Genomic DNA, 18,533 nt, shown 5'->3' on the forward strand with positions numbered 1-18,533 from the left:
TCACAATGGAACATGACAGCACACCTTTAAAAGCTGTTCTGCAGTTGAATCATTGATATCAATGCTCCATTTTACAGTTCCGTTCATCGAACACAAATAATAGTTCCAAGTGGAGTTGCCAATCATGATAAATAGTATAGTTTTTGTATGTGCAGAAACTCTAACCTCAACTTGAACTATTATTCATGGTCACTGAATGTAACTGTAAAATGGAACATTGGATACCATCAAGCTAAATTGGATACAATTATATATAATTCTATGAAAATTGTCAAAACATTTCTATCTGATGGTAACATGAGCTATGTGCTTATTGCTCATAAGCTTTTGCAGTATTCTTTCCAAAAACAAGAATCTGCAAAGGCTTACGGATGCAAATTATCCATACGTTTATTCTTGGAGTCGTAGAAGCTTGCCTCCCATCACTCTTTAATATTATTTTTTCATAAGATAATGATAATAATAATAATAGCAAAGTCAGGCCTTTGATATAAAATATTTAAGCTTTATTTTGTTATAATTGTTTTTGTTGCTAATTAAAAGTGCTTTTAACTGTTATGCCTGCAAAAATATATGTTCTTATTTACAATTATTCATACAATTACTAGGGCCCTACCTTGTGAATGTTCAAGCAATAGTTCATTAAAAAATTATGTTTTATCCTCCCATATTCAAACACTGTCTCCTCTGCAGACAACACATGGTTCCGACTCCCCTAAGTTATCGTTGCTATTCCCCACAAGCTAAACAAATTAGCTAAATTATTTCAGAACTTAACTCATGGAAAATATATTATGAAGTGTTTAATTGTTTGCTGTCCTGTGAAAAGAAAATTGCAGTGCTCTTTATAACATACTGTGTAGCTGTTGCTTGAGGGCTAAGATTTTAATTTCACTGGGAAAACTGCTGCAATGATATTGGTTTGTTATTGTTCGAGTTGGAATTTAGAACTCTTGCTTTACCCTTTTTGGGAGTCCTGTGTTGTTAACATCAAAGGGACTGTAAGCCAGAAACCTGATTACAGTTTGCCTGCAGAGGAGACTGAGAGGAGGGCTGAAAATAAGTACTGATTGTCAGTCAGGTTTCTTAGCCAACTTTGAGTTGAGTGGGATAGAGGATGTGTTTCGTGAAATGCCTTTCCTAACTATTAATATTTCTTGGAGAAAATCAAAGCAAAGTTTGTCACATCTTATGCTTATTGAGATCACTTCCAAACCAGTGTGTTTACATGCATAGAATCATACGATTTTGCAATCATGGCTAAATAGGGTTTCAGTGCATGTCAATCAAGGTGTTTCCATGACACTGTCAGAAAACATGAAGCTTTCAAGTGCACATGCCTATGGAATTTACGGAAATGAGATTGACATTCACCTCAGTCTACATAGCAGCTCTCTAGCCCAAACCTAATTTGCTGCCATGACTAATCTATTAAGAACGACTGCAATAATTTGAATATTTAAGACTGGGTCACTGCATTTCATTGTCGTACCTGTTTCAATCCTTACCCCCCTCTCCCATAAGTCTTCCTGATGTCCTCATCCAGGGAACTCAAAAAGACTTCACATACAGCAGTGTGCCTGAACCATGGCATTTTGTACAAAATTATGTAAATTGATAAAGCTGATAGAAAAATAAGAAATTTTACAATTAAATATCCCAATTCTGAGTTCTCCTTACTCATGTAACATATACTAAACCACCCATAACTCAGGATACAGAATATGTACAGATACATATACAAGTGCCTTTTTTGACTTGAGAATATTTGGAGGCAGAGGATGAGAAATCAACTCAAAATTGGAGTAATAAGAATCAGTAATGCTTTTTCAAGTACCAAATGACTGGGGTATTGCCAGTTAAGCTAGTTACAGTGCAACTACTATAACCAGGGTCACTTAGACAGTGAGAACCAATCAAATTGTAGAATTAAAACAATACAATCCCACTTAGGGCATATAGAGGAGCCAATCAGAAAGCAGCAGAAAACAATAGCCTTTCAACATTTTAATTCCACGAGAATATGACGATGGATATCTAGTTGTCTACATGTAACATCAGGGTCAAATTACAATTCTCATGCACTCTAGGTTTCTGATTGGCTCCACTACCAAAAGTTATAATGTATTGTTTTCATTCTACATTTTAATTGGTTCTCTTGCCTAACTGGTCTAAGTGGCCCCAGTTACAGTAGTTGCACTGTAAAATAATGTGATAGACAGTGAAAATTATTCAGAGAGAGAAAAAACAAACAATACTAATAGTTGATTAAAAAAATATTTCTAGGCACCATATTAAACAGCTTCCACATAATTTCCAGGAAACAGCCCACTTTGTCCAGATTCTTCAGTCACTCCTTCATACCATCCATCATCATTTTTCTTGACAACATAAATAATGGTGTTTTCTGTGAAGGTTAACTCATCTTCTCTCATTGCTGTATAGTCATAAAGAGCCAAAACTGCAAATAGAAAATATATAGAATTTTTGATGGAAATTTTTGATTTCAACTGGGTCTCCTCACCATCCCCAAGGAACGTTCAGACTGTGAGCTGGTGGTGCCCTAACTTAGATCAGTCCAGAGATTGTTTCAGGATTCTATCTGTGATTTACCATAGCCATGCCCTGACTTAGATCAGCATGGAGGTTGTTTCAGGATTTGATCTGTGATTAAGCCATGCCATGACTTAGATCAGCCAAGAGATTGTTTCAGGATTTGATCTGTGATTTAGCTGTGCCCTGACTTAGATCACCCCAGAGGTTGTTCCAGGGTATTGATAAAATTTGAAGGTTAAATAATAATTTAGTATATTTGGTTATCCCCCACTTTAACATAACATATTATCAGTGACCTTCCTTGGCTCCAGACTTTCAATAGACATGAAATATTAAATTTTCAAAAATATTTACAATCCCCCCTCCCCCCCCCCCCCCCATCCCCATTATTGTTACCAGAGAAAATGGTTTGCCTCCACATAGCTCCCCCACCTCATAAATTATGAACATTCTTGACCCAAAATGTAAAACCTAACTTAATAGGCCAATTGCAGAAAATAATCCAGACTGTCATTTTTTTTTCTTTATAAGATACTTTCAATTTCAGGATACAAAGCATTTCAAAGTCTGTTTGCCATCCAGTAGGTCCTTCCCCCAATAGACCTTTGGCTGAGTTGTTTTGTTAGCAAAGTGATATATCAGCATGGAACTATTTATAGCAAATGGCCTATTTAACCAATACCTATTCATCTCAACTCATGCATTAGTTTTAAGTGAACAAGTGCATTTTACAAACCTTTTTCTAGGTATTCAGCAGGAGCACCACTTTCTATCATTGGAGGTGGTGGTGGAGGCATTTGTGGAGAGCTTACGGGTGGTGCAACGTCATACCAGCCCTCTTCAGGTGGCAACGGCATAGGAAGTGAGGAGGGCGTATTGTAAAAGTCCTCTGGGGGAGGGGGTGGTGGAGGTGGACTCATCATATCTGGAAACAAAAACAGGCATTATTCTAGTAAAGACCTAATCTGCTATTTTCCCATTTCAGACCATGTGTCATTCCCTAGAGTATCATTTCTTTGTTTAATGGTTGTGCATGAGAAGACACATGAATATGGATACAACTCAAGAGAATCTTATTCTTAAGAGAATGACATGTGGTCTGAAATGGCTAAATATTATGCCCAACCGAATTTGGTCCATTACAGGTGCTGGAAGTGCAGCATCTTTGTAAGTGACATGGTCATGGTGTACTGTTCGCTAATTAGATCTGTGTTAAAATATGCATCAACAGTCTTGTCTAACCTGCCAGCCTACCTATCTCACATACTGGAATATTACAAAAATGAATGCTTTCAAACATTCTTCCTGGCTTAAAATATGGGGATGCTCTAGCACAATGTCAACTTAAATTACTACTTTAAAAGCACATACTCGGAGTAATTGGATGGAAGTAAATTTAAATCTATTTTGTTATGAGACAAAATAGACAACATCTTGGACATTTTTCCACTAAAACATTGCCAGAATGCACTGCAATACCAAATCAACGCTGCTTTTTGCTCAACCTTGGAATGGCTAATAGATACAGGGAGTTAGTACCATACTTTTCCCATCCATTAGAAAGCCACTTTGAGTATGTACTGGAAGATTCTTACCATCAACAGCTTCATAAGTTTCTTCTCCTTGGTCTTCAGGGGGTGGTAGGTTGGTATTCGAAGGGAATAGAGGGGGTGGTGGAGGGGAAGGTCCTCCTCCTACCATAGGTGGTGGTGGTGGAGCCACAGGAGGCTGAACAACCACCTTATTTGGAGTGACCATTTGTGAACTATGTACTTGAGGAGGAGGTGGAGGGATATGCTCTGTGTTTCCAATGCTAGCGTAAGTATCAGCACCTGAAGGAAGAGATGGTGGCATGGGAGGTGGGACAGGGGGAGGTGGTGGCTTGATTGGAACACGAACATTGCTGCGTATGTTAGCAGGGGTCTGAGCACTTGTAACAGAAGGTGTCCTCTCTTTGCGAGAGGACCTTGATTGGCGGCGATCTGACTGGCTCAATTTAACTCCATGACCTGCAATTGTAAATATCAAGTTAAAGATTAAAATTATGATTGTGCATGGGCTCTCCTCATCTCTCCCTCATTCACAACAACTCAAATTGCTAAATTCAAGCTTGATCTGGAAGGTAGCTGTTCCCTGGCTTTGATTAAGACTTTAGTTCAGAGTTTGATAAAATTCAATGATGTTAGTTTAGGCATTATGCTGTGGTGGGTTGCATATGGAATACTCAGTAGTCAATTGAAAATGAATTCTGAATTCTTCATAGTGTTTAAGATAATGTGATTGAGTTACATGCAAGAAACTTGAGGATTCAGGGGAGAAAACTTAGGCCACCAGATTTGATTTCTGAATTCTTCATAGTGTTCAAGATAATGTGATTGAGTTACGTACAAGAAACTTGAGGATTCAGGGGAGAAAACTTAGGCCACCAGATTTGATTTCTGAATTCTTCATAGTGTTTAAGATAATGTGATTGAGTTACGTACAAGAAACTTGAGGATTCAGGGGAAAAAACCTTAGGCCACCAGATTTGATTTCTGAATTCTTCATAGTGTTCAAGATAATGTGATTGAGTTACTTACAAGAAACTTGAGGCTATGCCACTCATGCCACCTATACATTCTAATAATTCTACTCACCAACATCATCAAGTATGCTGTAGTCCACAGGTTTTCTTGAATATCTTTCCGGCTTTTCCTGCTTGGCTGGAGCTATAATCTTGTGGGTTCTTGTTGTGTTTTTACTAGTTGCTAAAACCCCTATCTCACGTCTGGCTACTTTTTCTTTGTGGATATTAACAATCTGAAAATTAATAGAAAGCACTGGTTTTAGTTTTAATTCTCCCAATGACTCTATTCCTAACTTTATTGCGTTTGGCTCATGTTATGTTATTGGTAATAATAATAATGTAGAATAACATGGGTGGAGTGCACTGTTAATGTTCCACCACTCTGGCATGCTTAGTGTCATATGTTAGCTGAGTTGTTTGTTTGTTCTATTCTGTGCTTCGAGGGTTTTTCCTCCGGGTTCTCCGGTTTTTCCTCCCTCCACAAAAATCAATTTCTAAATTCTAATTCTATCTATTGGCAGCCTTTTCAATTGGGTTGCAAAACCTGTTAGGCATCAAGCCATCCACCCAGGAATGGTAAATGTATAAGATTTTTTAGAAAACTCTAAATTTTTATAAAAGCAATCAAATGGAGGTTGGATTAAATATAAAACAATGTCAATCAACATGTATTACGCCGGGCATAAATGATCCAATCAGTAAGGTTGGTAGTTTCAAAATTACTAATCAGACTTGGCAAGAATATCAGGGTTGATCAAACGGATTAAAATAAATACTTTTCAGCATTACGTCACTTGTGCCCGGCGTGTACGGAAATCCCTTTCTCCATGGGATTTGCCTTCGTTTCATTTTGATTCTATAAAAGGATATCATATATATGATAATGTTGTGGACAGAGCTAGAGAGATCCACTTCCCAGATTGTCACTTTTAACTAATATCCTTGTAATTAAAATAGATACTAGAAGTCATAAAAGTCACTATAACATTGAGTAGGGTTAATCTTTACGAAGAATATCGTAAGTTGCCCCCATTATATTAAAAAACAACAGCGATATAAGGCAGTAAAAATGCTCTTCAAACTAGATTACTATCCCTACCTCAGTTATATGGTTAATTTTTGATTCCATAGTCTGCAACTGAAAGGCTTGCTGATCAAACAAGTTCAACATATTGACAGCTAAAGTGTTTATCTGGTAAGCAACACTGGCCAACGACTGAGTGGCGAACTGTTTCGTTTCGTTCAAGACTTCTCGAGTTTCTTCGCGCACTTTTGCCTTGTCAGGAGCCCCCTTGTACCTGTTGTTTGACTCCTGGTACTTTTGTTGACAGTACAGTGCAACTCTATCCAAGTTTTCGTGTCCATCTCGCAGTGCTTTCTTCCCCTCAGGGATTTCTTTTTCGATGAGAGAGAGAATAATATTCTCAACTTCCGCCATCTTGGACGGAACGCGCCGACTGCATAGCTTTGTGGGTAAATATTGGGTGGATCACAAAAAACCGAAAAATATTCGGAGAGCATTCGGGATTACGTCGGCTCCTTATATCATCTGCAAATAAGCTGCAAATAATATAAACTACTATTTTATGCTAGATGTAGAATTTTTAAAGCTAGGCAGGTAATTTCAAACTCCATAAAAGCATATATTCATTAAAAATAAAGACAGGGTAGAATGTCGAGGGGAGGGGTGGGGAGGGTGGGGAGGGGTATACAGAAGATGACCATTCACGTATTTTTTATTTTCTACAGCAGCTTCAAATAGTTTTATCTCACTACATTTTTCTTGTCAATAGCACAGATTCGTCAAATTACAAATATGAATGTTCGCAGCTAGCTGTAATTTATTTAATATTTAGTCAATAACTTACTCATTCATATATTGATTCATTCATACGCTTACTCTCTGTAATTCACTTATTTATTCATTCATTCATACATTCATTCACCTATTCATTCATTTATTCACCCATCCGTTCGTTCATTCACTCATTTGTTCGTTCGTTCGTTCGTTCATTACGCTTCAAAGTTCCACTCGCTCTCTTGCTCTCCACATCTTGGTGATCACAACACTCGTGGTTGCAATACAGACGATCAGCCCTCCAATCACAGTCAAAGGATGCGGTTGCTCTTCAAAAAACACCACGTCGAAAACAAAGGCGAAGAGAATATCGACGTTGCGCATCAGAGCTGCTGGAGCTGCGTTTTCCAGTTGAAGGCCACGGTTAAGAGACAGGCTACCCAACACTCCGAAAATAGCTAAAAAAAGGAAAAAATCGCATTGGCTAATATTGCTATAATCATTAAGTAAAACAAAATAGATAATGTGCGCAGCTTTCCAACAGTGGCCGCCATGTTTGTTAACATATATCAAAAACAACAAATATGCAACAAACAAAATAACAATTTAGACCAAATCATTTGCTCGAGTGAGCCAACCGAGTGCATCCAAAAACTGACGCGTTGATTGAAAGAGCTTACATAAAAAAGGTCAACTAGTTCCCTGACGACCTGTGCGCCTTTTCCCCTCCCCCCGATTGCCTCAGATCGGTGCATGTATAAATTGTTAATATATACTGACCTACTGAGAGCATGTACCATCTCGCCTTGCCGCAGTCAGGGATGACAGGATTCTGGAAGATGAACATAGAGATACCAGAGAGAAGAGCACTACACCAACCAAAGTAGAACACATTGGTGTAAAAGCTGATGGACTTGTCCAAGCTGCGAACCATGATGAACGTTGCTGATTGGATGATTGCACCCAACGAGGCCACTACGTAGCCAATAAGACGATGCGTTTCTGTCATGTGACTTCTTGAATCTATGATAAATACGAAGAGTGATGAGGAATTTCAAAATTGGGCGTAGTGTTATATATCCAGAATTAATTTTCTATGGGGATACATTCTCCTAAAACACATGTTTGTAACATATAGAATATCAGGGGGAAGGAGGATCGAGGTTCACCAGTAGCCTAGTAACCCTGGTCCAGTAATTGTCTTTATGTCAATACTTCAAAAGCCTCGTAGTACGACATATGGCCGTGTTTGATGTGTACCGCGGACATCATGGACCGCAACGGCTCAATCTGCTTACTTTTGATTTCTTCTCCCTGTATTAGTGAGTTTATTATCGACTAACTACTACTAACATATACGACTGGTTAACCGGGTTGAATTTAAAGATTGTCACATCTCGGTTAGTTTGTTCAAAAGTATAGATCGTTTCGAATTTTTTTCGCTAGTTAAAAGCTCAAACAGCCCTCTCAGCAGGGGCGGATCCAGGGGGTGCAGGGGGTAGGCAAGGCCGGATCCAGGGGGAGGGTCGGGGGGGGGGGGGGTCGCGACCCCCCTGTCATTCCTGAGGTCAAATGGGCTTCCTGTGGTAAAAATGCGACTGGGATTCCTTTGCCCACAAAATTTACCCCTGAGACCCCCCCCCCCCCCTTCAAAAAACCCTGGATCCGCCCTTAGTAGGGGAGGGATGTAGCTACCTCTTCAGGGCATTGTTTATGTTTCTTGAAGTGGAGAGTAGGAAGCATATTTTTTACAAGATCTATAGTGACGTAATTCGAAAAATTCAGTCAAGCCCCACCTTATATTTTCAGCTTGGTTACTTTTAGATAATACTACTGACACTCTTGTTCTAACTGATCCTGATCTTCACTCCCAAGTGGATTGTAAAAGAATGTAGAGGATATTACATGGCCGAGAGCAGATAGATGAATTTTATCTTCGAGTGTTGATGTTATATCGTGCAAGTGAGCCCAGCGAACGAGTAAGATATTCTCAACACAAGAAGATAAAATTTCTAAAAATTCTTACCAATGGTGTTATTTCAAATATGTAGATAGTATGTATATCCTCGATAATTATGGTATAAATATTAATCATATATATATATAAGTTTTACCGTGACTTACTAGAACTTCCAAAGATGAAGGTAGGCCGAGTAATAAGTATAATCCCAACCAAGCATAAGAAACTGGACGCGGCATCCGTTTTGCGCCATGACTCCTTGAGTATAAAATACGCGAGTAAGCCCGTGAATACTGGTGTTGTGGAGATAAAAACCGTGGCATCTCCCAGAGGTAGAAGGGTAAAGGCGCCATAGACGGAGGAGATTGACAAGAAGTTGAACGCACCAAAAAGAGTGAGAAAAATGCGCTGTTTTTTCTCGCCGATTACATTCGCACCGGCATATATTGCGGGAGGAAGGACGAAGATGGTTTGAAGGAATAGACGAACGAAAATGATCTCGAAAGCTGGTATGGTGGTGTTGGAAAGCTTGACGAAAAGCGAAGCGAGAGCAAAGAAAATCCCCGAGAGAGTAGTCAGAGCTAAACCAGCATTAGATTTGCACAAAAGGTTTAATTTACGCCAACATGACGGCCTTTTTTCTTGTTCATCGTGTGGTCTCGAGAGGCTAAGAATCTCGCCGAACGAAGAGAAAGCGCGGAAACTGTCGCTTTCGCGGTCGTACGAGGCGACATCCTGTTCGTTGATGCTACGCAATTGGCTACTTCTTCTTTTGGAAGACAGAAGTGGAGTGGATGATAAGTCAGTACTGCCCCTCCGCCAGTATGTCGCCGAGAATGGAGAACACATCACACAGCGTGTGGTAGGTATTCGAGACAGAAAGGAATGAAAGAAAAGGAAGATAAATTTGAATGCGAATCCTGTCAAAGTCGCAGTCTAGTGACGCAAGAGTCGTAGACAAAGCCTTCTATACGCGCAGGACACACCGAAAAGGACCTTTGTTTCGAGTTGTGGGCCTAGCAATATCGAAATCATGGGGCAACTGGTCAGTAGAGCTGACTTCAATTTTATTTTTACCAATAAAAAAGAAGACAGGAAATCTATGCTGAACCGACAAGACTTGTTGTGCACATGTCAGACCATGTGATGCCACTCTTGGAAGTTGATTCTTCCATGATAATTTAACATGCGTCATAAAAGAACAGTTCTCAAGGAACTAAGAACGGAAGAGGATATATGGGCTTTTTATAAGTTGCCGCTCTATATATTTAAAACATTTACCACCTAGGGGAATTAGTGTTCTGTTGTAAATTACCTGCAAATGTTCAAATAAATAAATAAAAAAGAAAGAAAGAAAGAACAAACTGTGACCCAATCATTTTATATTTTATTCCTTTTCTAAAGCATCTATTTACAACAAGTTACAATCCTTCAAATCTCTTTTACCTCTCCTATCAACCTGTTCCGACTATCAAAATTTTTGCACTTCGTTATAGTGTTTTTCTTTTTAGGGAGAATCAATAAAATTCAAAGTTTTAAAATTTGAGCGATTTTCGTTACATTCACATTATTTTACATTTGACAGAGTTTTTCAAGCACATTCCTTCCTAAATGATTTCCTATTATAATTTGTCTTAAAAAAACCAAATTTTAGAAGTATCTCATAAGCCATGCAAATCTAATCGTTAGAGTAATACACGTACACAAGGAAGCTATTCAATTAACTCACATACAATCATCATTAATATTAATCGTCAATGAAATATCTATTTTCTAGGGTGATATCTTAATATTTAATCAAACAGAATAGTACATGGCCGGGCAGAGATACAGATTTTTTCCCTACATGGTGAGAATGTCTTACTTGTTTGCTGTGCTCACTTGTAAGAAATCACCTCAAAACTCAAAAATAAAAACAAAAGAGAGAGATTTTCTCATGTTGGTAATATCTAACTTGTTTGCTGAACTCGTAAGATATAACTTAAAAACTTAGAAATAGAATCTTTAGCTCTGCACATTCATGTAATATCCTCTATATGTTCCTTGCTGCACTTCATGATTATGAAGTTTGTCACACACGCACACATCAATAAAACACAAATCTTAAATTTTGTTATTCTTGTAAAAGCTTAATTTTATGATTACCAATAACATAATTAGACAGGAAACATGTACAAACTGACAAGATATCATGCACTATGTACAGCTTAGTAACTAATGGACATTATGTTACTCTGGTAAATAATCATAAAATACTGGTTATCACTGGTAACCCCAAAAAGTGCAGCCGCTTATAGATATATGTATATATATATATTGTAATTCCTCCTTTGTATTGAAGAAATTCTGTCACTGGTGTAAAGAGAGAAATTTTTATTTCATTTGTGGCTTTGCCGTGTTATCCTTGTTGGTGCTTAGTCGTGGGTAGATGTCTGAAACTTAACACCTCTGGAACTAGGGTATGGGAACTAGTTACGCAAAATAGAAATTGCATTTTTCACTAAGGTGATAATTTCATAATGCAAAATTATACAAAGAAATAAAAAATAGGTGCTCAATAAGCGCATGTGGCTACTGCCATAAGAAATTATTGTTACCTAGGAAAGGAATGGAGGAAGTCGGTAGCTGACTTTTGAGATATAAGAAGGATATATAGGTAATTGAATTAGCGGTGTTGGTGAGAAAGATATAAATGTTAAAAGTAAAGGTTAATTACACATATACAATGAAATGTTGATATCAATTTTATGAATTTTAGGGCTGAAATTAACATTGGTAATGGGAATTGTATATTTTGTTTTATGTGTTTATGTGTGTTGTAAGATATCATTTGAAAAAGCAATAATTCGATAGGAGAACAACCACTTTATTTCCAAAGTTTATGGATTGAGAAATTGTGGGTTTCCTGTGGTGTTACGGACTTACTTACATAACTTGATGACATAGTGGCTTCGCCTCTACGAAGCAGAAGACACAACAACTGTACTCCAAATGTCCTCATCAATCAACCAATCAATCAATCAAGTTTTTTTATCCACAATAGACAGCTCAATTGGCTGATTTTCAGACATGCTGTGCAATCCATTTTTTGATAAGTGAAACATTAAAGCTACTGTAAGAAACTGTAAATCTTTCTTACGAGGTTATTGATTTTGCTCTATTTAATATTTCTAAACCAAAATATTGTCTATCAATAATTAAAATTGGAAACCATAATTTACAAATCAAGCATGGTATATTGTTTAGTGTCAAGTTTAGTATTAGTTCAATATTATTTCCTATAAGTCAGTGTATTTAATTAATATATTTTCAGTATTTTTAGGTTTGTTCTAATTTTTACATGCACTGTTTAATTAAAAATTTATTACTAACCCAAGCCAATGTGGGTATCTGTTGCCACAAGGGTGGCCCCCACTGAAGTTCAAAAGATACATTGAAAAATTATCATGTTTTTTACTTTTTCAGATTTATACCCTATTCACACCTAAACATGTTTAGTTAAACCATATTTTCATTAGGAAAAAAAATGAGAAACTAGAAATCTACAATTTAATGAAACTTTCTAAAATATTGTCAGAGCAAGACAAAGGATAGTTTACATGCATTATTTCACCAAATATTGTGCAGTGTTCGTAGATAGTTTTCCAAACCTGTTTAGTTAAACCACTTTAAAACATGTTTAAGCCTTGGTGTGAATGAGGTATCTAGTTTCTTTTTTCATTTAGCCAAATTTATCACTAGTACTCATATGACATTAAAAAAAACTATTAAACATGACAATCTAGAGCCTAAACTGATCCATGTATTTCCATTTAGATTATACATTCATTACTTTTTATTTCTATGTCTCTGGTTGTACATTGGCACTGTAATTCTACATCGACTTTCAGAGACAACAATAACTTTAAACAGTTTAATAATAACTATAATCATGGAAGTAGTGGTAATAATCTAGAATAGTTCCTTGAACAATATTTCAAGGTCTAAATTAATACTACAAGTACTCATTAACAACTTACTGTAGCAAGAAAATAATCATGGAAGTAGTGGTAATAATCTAGAATAGTCCCTTGAACAACATTTTAAGGTCTAAAATACTGTAATACTACAAGTACTCATTAACAACTTACTGTAGCAAGACAATAATCATGGAAGTAGTGGTAATAATCTAGAATAGTCCCTTGAACAACATTTTAAGGTCTAAAATAATACTACAAGTACTCATTAACAACTTACTGTAGCAAGACAATAATCATGGAAGTAGTGGTAATAATCTAGAATAGTTCCTTGAACAACATTTTTAAGGTCTAAATTAATACTGCAAGTACTCATTAACAACTTACTGTAGCAAGACAATAATCATGGAAGTAGTGGTAATAATCTAGAATAGTCCCTTGAACAACATTTTAAGGTCTAAAATAATACTACAAATACTACAAGTACTCATAAACAACTTACTGTAGCAAGAAAAATATTAAGAAATAATATATTTAATTCTGCTTTTGTCGGTTTGATTAGTAATCCAACAATTTCTTAACTAACCCCTGTAAGATACATACTTATTAGTGAAGTGGCTTTAAATGGTTACATTTTCTACTTGTACATTCCACCTTAATCAAAACTGATGCCAGACTATCTGGTGTTAACATTTTTAGTTTGGCATTTATCTAATTTTATACTTTTCTTGTGAGTTTTGATATTTTCTTCAGATGCATTTTTCAATATTGTATACCTGATCTTTACTGGTCTGTTCCATCAAGATGTCTATTAACATGCTCTTCAATATACCCCGTGGTTGCACTAGGAGGAAACAAGATGTTACAAATTGGGCATTCACGCTGATCCAAACTTGGCATTGGTACTTGTGCTGGCGATGATGGTGGTGGTGCTCCTGGTACTGATGGTAGATGGAATGGATCCTGTGCTGGTCCTGGTGTAAAATATGGATTAACAGGGGGAGGGGTGGCCTCTGGGTTCCTTGCTACAAGAACCCATTGTTGACTGCATGGACTATGCATTCTTCCATGAGAGCTTTTATTCCAGGGCCATTGGATAGGAGGAGACCTTTGATCTGTAACAAATAATTCAATGCTTAATATCAATTTAATGCTTAAGATATGGTATGATATTAAAAGAATTAAGCCTGCTTAACACTAGCATCAGAATCGGAAAACACAAACTCAATAGTATACTGTATATTAACAGTACTTGTCTTTTTCACACTTTGGTGATGAATGCAATACTGAGTCTGTATGTTTCTTCGTATTCTGATGCTTTGTGAACCAGGCTTTAGGTTTCATTTTTGTTTTGAGCTTAGGAAAAAGGAAGGAATGTAACATCGCGATAGACCTACCTGGAGATGTTTGTTGGTACTGGTCTTTAGTTTCAGGTGTTTCAGATGATCCAATCATCTTTGACTCAGCCTCAACATGCATATCCACTTCTTTCTTCCATCGTTCAATTTCTTCAGTGAGTTTCTGGACTGTGTCTTCCAATTTCTGGATTTTCTTCCTAGCATCTTCTCCCAGTTTATCACGTTCACATTGTTCTTGTGCTAGTGACATTTGTATTTCCTCTATCTCTTTATTCCTTAAATCTCTCTCCTGTTCCCATACTTTTAGCTGCTCTTGCAAGTTCATTATTTCTTCAATGAGATTGTGTTTTTCGGATTTCTCATTTTGGAACAGTTCTTCCAACTGGGCTAGCCTGTTTTTTCTCTCGGCATTGTCTGTTTCCAATGTTTTGATGTAAGAAGTAAGTTCAGCCTTTTCTTCTTCATATTTGGTAAAAGAGGATGCCTTTTGGTGGCTCTCAGACTCCACCTGCTCTAGACTCACTTTCAGTTTATTCAACTCAAGTTTTTTCTATTGAAAACGCATGAAAAATAAGTCCAGTTATAGCTTATTCAATTGAAATTTCTATTGAATGAATAAATATAAATATAAATATAAAAATATATTAAATATTAAAAATTAATTATCATATTTGTATTGATTGTATATATAAACGAATGCTTATGTATCTCTACCTTTTGATACTAAATTATTCTCATTCCTTTCGAGGGACAGGGTTATAAAAGGATTGTTTGGAAAAATTTAACATCAAATCATAAATAACCCAACATATTGCACAAACATTTGAAGTATACACTCAGAACAATACTAAGCATGCACGTCCAAGGATCCAAATTGAAAAATTTTATGCAATCACTATTTATAATACTCCTCATTAATATGTACTGTTTAATAAATTTGCAGGAGTCTTTTATCAGTACTTAAAAACACAAGGTGTAGCTGAGTGTTTTTAGACCTGATAAAACATGATCTGTGAGTTTATTGAATGGCTTAAAAAACTGATGATGTATGTTCTCATATTGTACTGAATTCTTTACAAAATAAACCAAGTTTGATAGAGAAAATCCAAGTTAAAGTTTATGCAAATGAAGACGAATCTATATCAGATATAAAACCTCCTTCATGGTCATGATTTCTATTGTGTTTCCTTCATGAATTATAAATGAGTTTTTTAAGTGCTATATGACAGTGACATTTCATGGAGATTGCGCACAAACTATTTAAGATATGATTTCTTTTAACTTGGAATTTTACAAAGTAATGTATGTTGGCAGATAAAATTTGCTGCCAGCAAACATTTGTTTTCATAAGAGTTGTAGGTTCAACATTCTCTAGGTTATGGACAATCTTTATGAAACTTTACAATCTTACTGATAATATATATAAAAAGTTTGACTGCAAACTCTCTTTTTTGTTGATAAAACAAACAAAACATAAATAAGATATTTGGATGGCATGACGTCACAGTGAAAAATATTCCTCAATATTCAATTAACAGAAAACTTGCCTATTCCCATTCTAGCAAATTTCCATTAGGTTAGCACTTTCTAAGAAAATGATGACCTCATCAAGAAAATAAATTACAGCTGACAAATACCTACTACATTTATTGTAGTCTTAGTAATGGCCAAAAACAAACACTAAAAAAATGCTTAGTCATAAAAAACATAAAGGACTGATGAATATCTTCTATAATTCAAGAAACTAATAATAATGCCAATAAATAGTTATTATTAATGATAATGTACATCTAATTGTAGTAAACCATACAATTGTTTTTACTCTCTTTGCTTTTTATTAGGTATTTTTCTTGTTTTCCTTACCTCTTCAAGCTCTTCATTTATCTGTTGGTACTTCTCCTTCTCTGCTTCTAGAGCTTTCTTTGCATCAGCTCCTGCAGAACACTCCTCCTCCAGTTCTTGTTGTAACTTCATTATGGCTGTGCTGTCAGATGGTGATTCAGACGATGATGAGTTTTGGAGCTTTTTCAGCTGATTCTTTAGCCTGTGGCATTCAATAAATTTTGATTTATAGGCTTCAGCTCCCATATTCAAGCGTACCCGAAGATCTTCATTTTTAGCTCTGAAATCTTCTATTTCATGTCGTAAATCACTTGCAGGAAGACTGCTTTGAATGGCACCAAGAGCTCTCTTGAGTTCGTTCTTTTCTTTCCACATTTCTTCAAGGCTTTTCTTGGCTTCAATATATTTCTTTTCAAGGTGCGTGTGAGCTGTCTGAAGTGCATACATCGATGCAGCTGAATTTCTGGAAGAAGTTTTATTTTTTCCCTTGGTATCATTTAGTGACGTCTGGAGAGACTCCTTAGCAGATTTCAGTCCTTTGACCTCCTCATTTGCAGCAGAGAGTTGAGCAAATGCAACCTCGAGTCTCTCTTCCAAAGATTTCACCTCATTCTTTTCTTTTTCAAGCTCTTCTTGAGCTTCTTTTGCTTCTGCTGTCTTGGTCTCCAAAAGCTGGTTTTGCTCAGCATTGGCCTGTAACTGATGCTCTAGTTGCTTTTGGAGCTCAGAAACTGCAGTATCAGTTTGAGCACACAATGAGTGGTTTAAAGCTTTCTCTCCCTCTAACTGGTTTTCTATCCCTCTAAGTGCAGCTTCATAGTCCTCTTCTAATGCCAAATTTCTCCCCTTTTCTGTTTCGATTTTATTTTTCAAGTCTTCAACCTCGTATTCCAATGTCTGGATCTCATCTCTCTTCATGATACCTTCTTCTATAAGTGCTTTGATCTTGTTCTCAAAACTAACTGATTCGGCCAAAGCTGCATCCATAACCTCATCTTTTTCCTTCTCCAGCAATTTTACCTTAGCTGTAAGCTGCTGAACGGTATCTTTGAGATCCTTGAGCTCAGTGTTCTTGACTTCCAACTTCTTCAGTAGCATTTGCAATTCCTTTTTGAATTTTTCAGATTCATTTTCTGCCTGCGATTTAGCCAGAAGGAATTTATCCTTTTCACCTGTGAGCTGATCTTGTAAATCTTTAATCATAACATTTTTTTGTTCCACGTCTTGCTTGAGTTTTGCAACTGCTGAGTTCAGATTTTCTTTTTCCTCTCTTAGTAACGAGATTTCTTCAGCTTTCTTATTCACATCTGTGGAAAGATTCTCTACAAGCTCTCTGTTCTCTGCAATTTTTTGCAGATACTGCAGTTTTTCACTCACCAACTTGTCCCGACTTTTTTGCACTTCTGAGCACTGTATCTGTTCCTTTTCAACAATTGTAGTAAACTCTTCAACTTTCTTGTTCGAATGCTCAACAATAACCATCAATTCCTGCTTGTTTTTCTCCAAGTCTTTGACTGACGCCTCCAGTTCTGTGATCCGCTTTCCCAACTTTTCCAGTTCTTCGTTTTTCTCGCCAACTTTTTTGTTTGCCTTATCCAATTCCTTGGAAAGAATTGAATTTCGTTTTCTTTCGTGGTTGACTTCAGCTTTTAATTCGGCCTTTCTTTTCTCCAGACCCATGACTGTTTCAGTCAATCTCTCTAAATCGCCTTTCATCCTTTCGATAGAGACTTTTAGTGAGGTATTTTCTTCGAGAGCTCTTGCCAAAGAATCCTCAGCGATGGCGGTCCGATTTTTTACCATCAACATACTTTCATCATCTTCTACTTCACAAAACTCAAACTCCGTCTCGTCGGCCTTCGTTTTTATTTGAAATGGTACACTCGCTCCCCTTACTTCCCCGGAGCTATTAACGTAGCAAAACTGATAGAATTCTTCATCACATTTTGGTAGATTTTTTGCCTTAAAAACAACCATGTTGTGAACGGATTTACCTTCTTCCTGTGCTCCCAAGAACGGCGACCATTCAAAGGTATAATGTTCCTTCGAATACTGCCATCCAACTTTAAATAAACCAACCCAATCCCTATTTGTCGCCTTGACGGACGATTTTATGGTATAACAGCATTCGATACCTTTATCGGGAGAATAAACATCAGCGACTCCACGGAAAACAACAGCAGTAAAATCAGCATCCTCTACCTTCGCATCGGGACTTCGCTCGCTAAGCGGAATATCCGCGTTAAGATTTGCTTTTCCAGCCATTTTCCTGGTTAACAAAATTTCTTCCAGTTCCTTCTCAATTGGAAAAGAGATTCATTTGGTAAATAACAAGTAAACAGTATGTTTAGAACGCGGAAAAGATTTCCTCCAAAACGAAACTGAAATCAAATTTGCTGCGTGCACAAACAGTCGTCGATTGTTTTATAAGGCAGCCGATGACTCTCCGGAGTTGCTATTTTTAGAAAAATACGACACGGGGCTGACACGGGGACAC

The 18,533-nt window shown here is 36.8% G+C and overlaps 3 protein-coding genes across 3 annotated transcripts; all 3 read right to left on the bottom strand.

The window, feature by feature from the left end:
- Positions 1-484: 484 nt before the first annotated feature.
- On the bottom strand, positions 485-6,594 carry LOC116302958 (abl interactor 2). The gene is made up of 5 exons (XM_031712387.2): positions 6,222-6,594; positions 5,193-5,355; positions 4,152-4,565; positions 3,293-3,481; positions 485-2,461 (listed from the first exon to the last, which is right to left on the bottom strand). The coding sequence occupies exons 1-5, from the start codon at positions 6,558-6,560 to the stop codon at positions 2,295-2,297; spliced, it is 1,272 nt and encodes a 423-aa protein (XP_031568247.2). The 5' UTR covers positions 6,561-6,594; the 3' UTR covers positions 485-2,294.
- A 255-nt stretch (positions 6,595-6,849) lies between these two features.
- Positions 6,850-10,127, bottom strand: LOC116302968 (solute carrier family 35 member G1). Its single transcript, XM_089027701.1, has 3 exons — positions 9,045-10,127; positions 7,701-7,922; positions 6,850-7,378 (listed from the first exon to the last, which is right to left on the bottom strand). The coding sequence occupies exons 1-3, from the start codon at positions 9,727-9,729 to the stop codon at positions 7,143-7,145; spliced, it is 1,143 nt and encodes a 380-aa protein (XP_088883827.1). The 5' UTR covers positions 9,730-10,127; the 3' UTR covers positions 6,850-7,142.
- Positions 10,128-10,250: 123 nt separating this feature from the next.
- Positions 10,251-18,457, bottom strand: LOC116302967 (uncharacterized). The gene is made up of 3 exons (XM_031712403.2): positions 16,058-18,457; positions 14,234-14,744; positions 10,251-13,951 (listed from the first exon to the last, which is right to left on the bottom strand). The coding sequence occupies exons 1-3, from the start codon at positions 18,299-18,301 to the stop codon at positions 13,620-13,622; spliced, it is 3,087 nt and encodes a 1,028-aa protein (XP_031568263.1). The 5' UTR covers positions 18,302-18,457; the 3' UTR covers positions 10,251-13,619.
- Positions 18,458-18,533: the final 76 nt, after the last annotated feature.

The sequence above is a fragment of the Actinia tenebrosa genome, unplaced genomic scaffold (genome assembly GCF_029948245.1).
Source record: "Actinia tenebrosa isolate PJP-AT-01 unplaced genomic scaffold, QUT_ActTen_1.0 PGA_scaffold11__36_contigs__length_13525064, whole genome shotgun sequence".
NCBI classification, from domain to species: domain Eukaryota; kingdom Metazoa; phylum Cnidaria; class Anthozoa; order Actiniaria; family Actiniidae; genus Actinia; species Actinia tenebrosa.

Excerpts from the sequence above, each read along its gene's own strand:
- LOC116302968 (XM_089027701.1), bottom strand. The coding sequence starts at position 9,729 with ATGTGTTCTCCATTCTCGGCGACATACTGGCGGAGGGGCAGTACTGAC. Across the intron at positions 7,923-9,044 it reads CTTCATCTTTGGAAGTTCTA|AAACGCATCGTCTTATTGGC; the intron begins GTAAGTCACGGT and ends GTCACATGACAG. Across the intron at positions 7,379-7,700 it reads ATGGTACATGCTCTCAGTAG|CTATTTTCGGAGTGTTGGGT; the intron begins GTCAGTATATAT and ends TCCTTTTTTTAG.
- LOC116302958 (XM_031712387.2), bottom strand. The coding sequence starts at position 6,560 with ATGGCGGAAGTTGAGAATATTATTCTCTCTCTCATCGAAAAAGAAATC. Across the intron at positions 5,356-6,221 it reads AAATTAACCATATAACTGAG|ATTGTTAATATCCACAAAGA; the intron begins GTAGGGATAGTA and ends ATTAATTTTCAG. Across the intron at positions 3,482-4,151 it reads AACTTATGAAGCTGTTGATG|ATATGATGAGTCCACCTCCA; the intron begins GTAAGAATCTTC and ends TTTTGTTTCCAG.
- LOC116302967 (XM_031712403.2), bottom strand. The coding sequence starts at position 18,301 with ATGGCTGGAAAAGCAAATCTTAACGCGGATATTCCGCTTAGCGAGCGA. Across the intron at positions 14,745-16,057 it reads TAAATGAAGAGCTTGAAGAG|AAAAAACTTGAGTTGAATAA; the intron begins GTAAGGAAAACA and ends CGTTTTCAATAG. Across the intron at positions 13,952-14,233 it reads GTACCAACAAACATCTCCAG|ATCAAAGGTCTCCTCCTATC; the intron begins GTAGGTCTATCG and ends TATTTGTTACAG.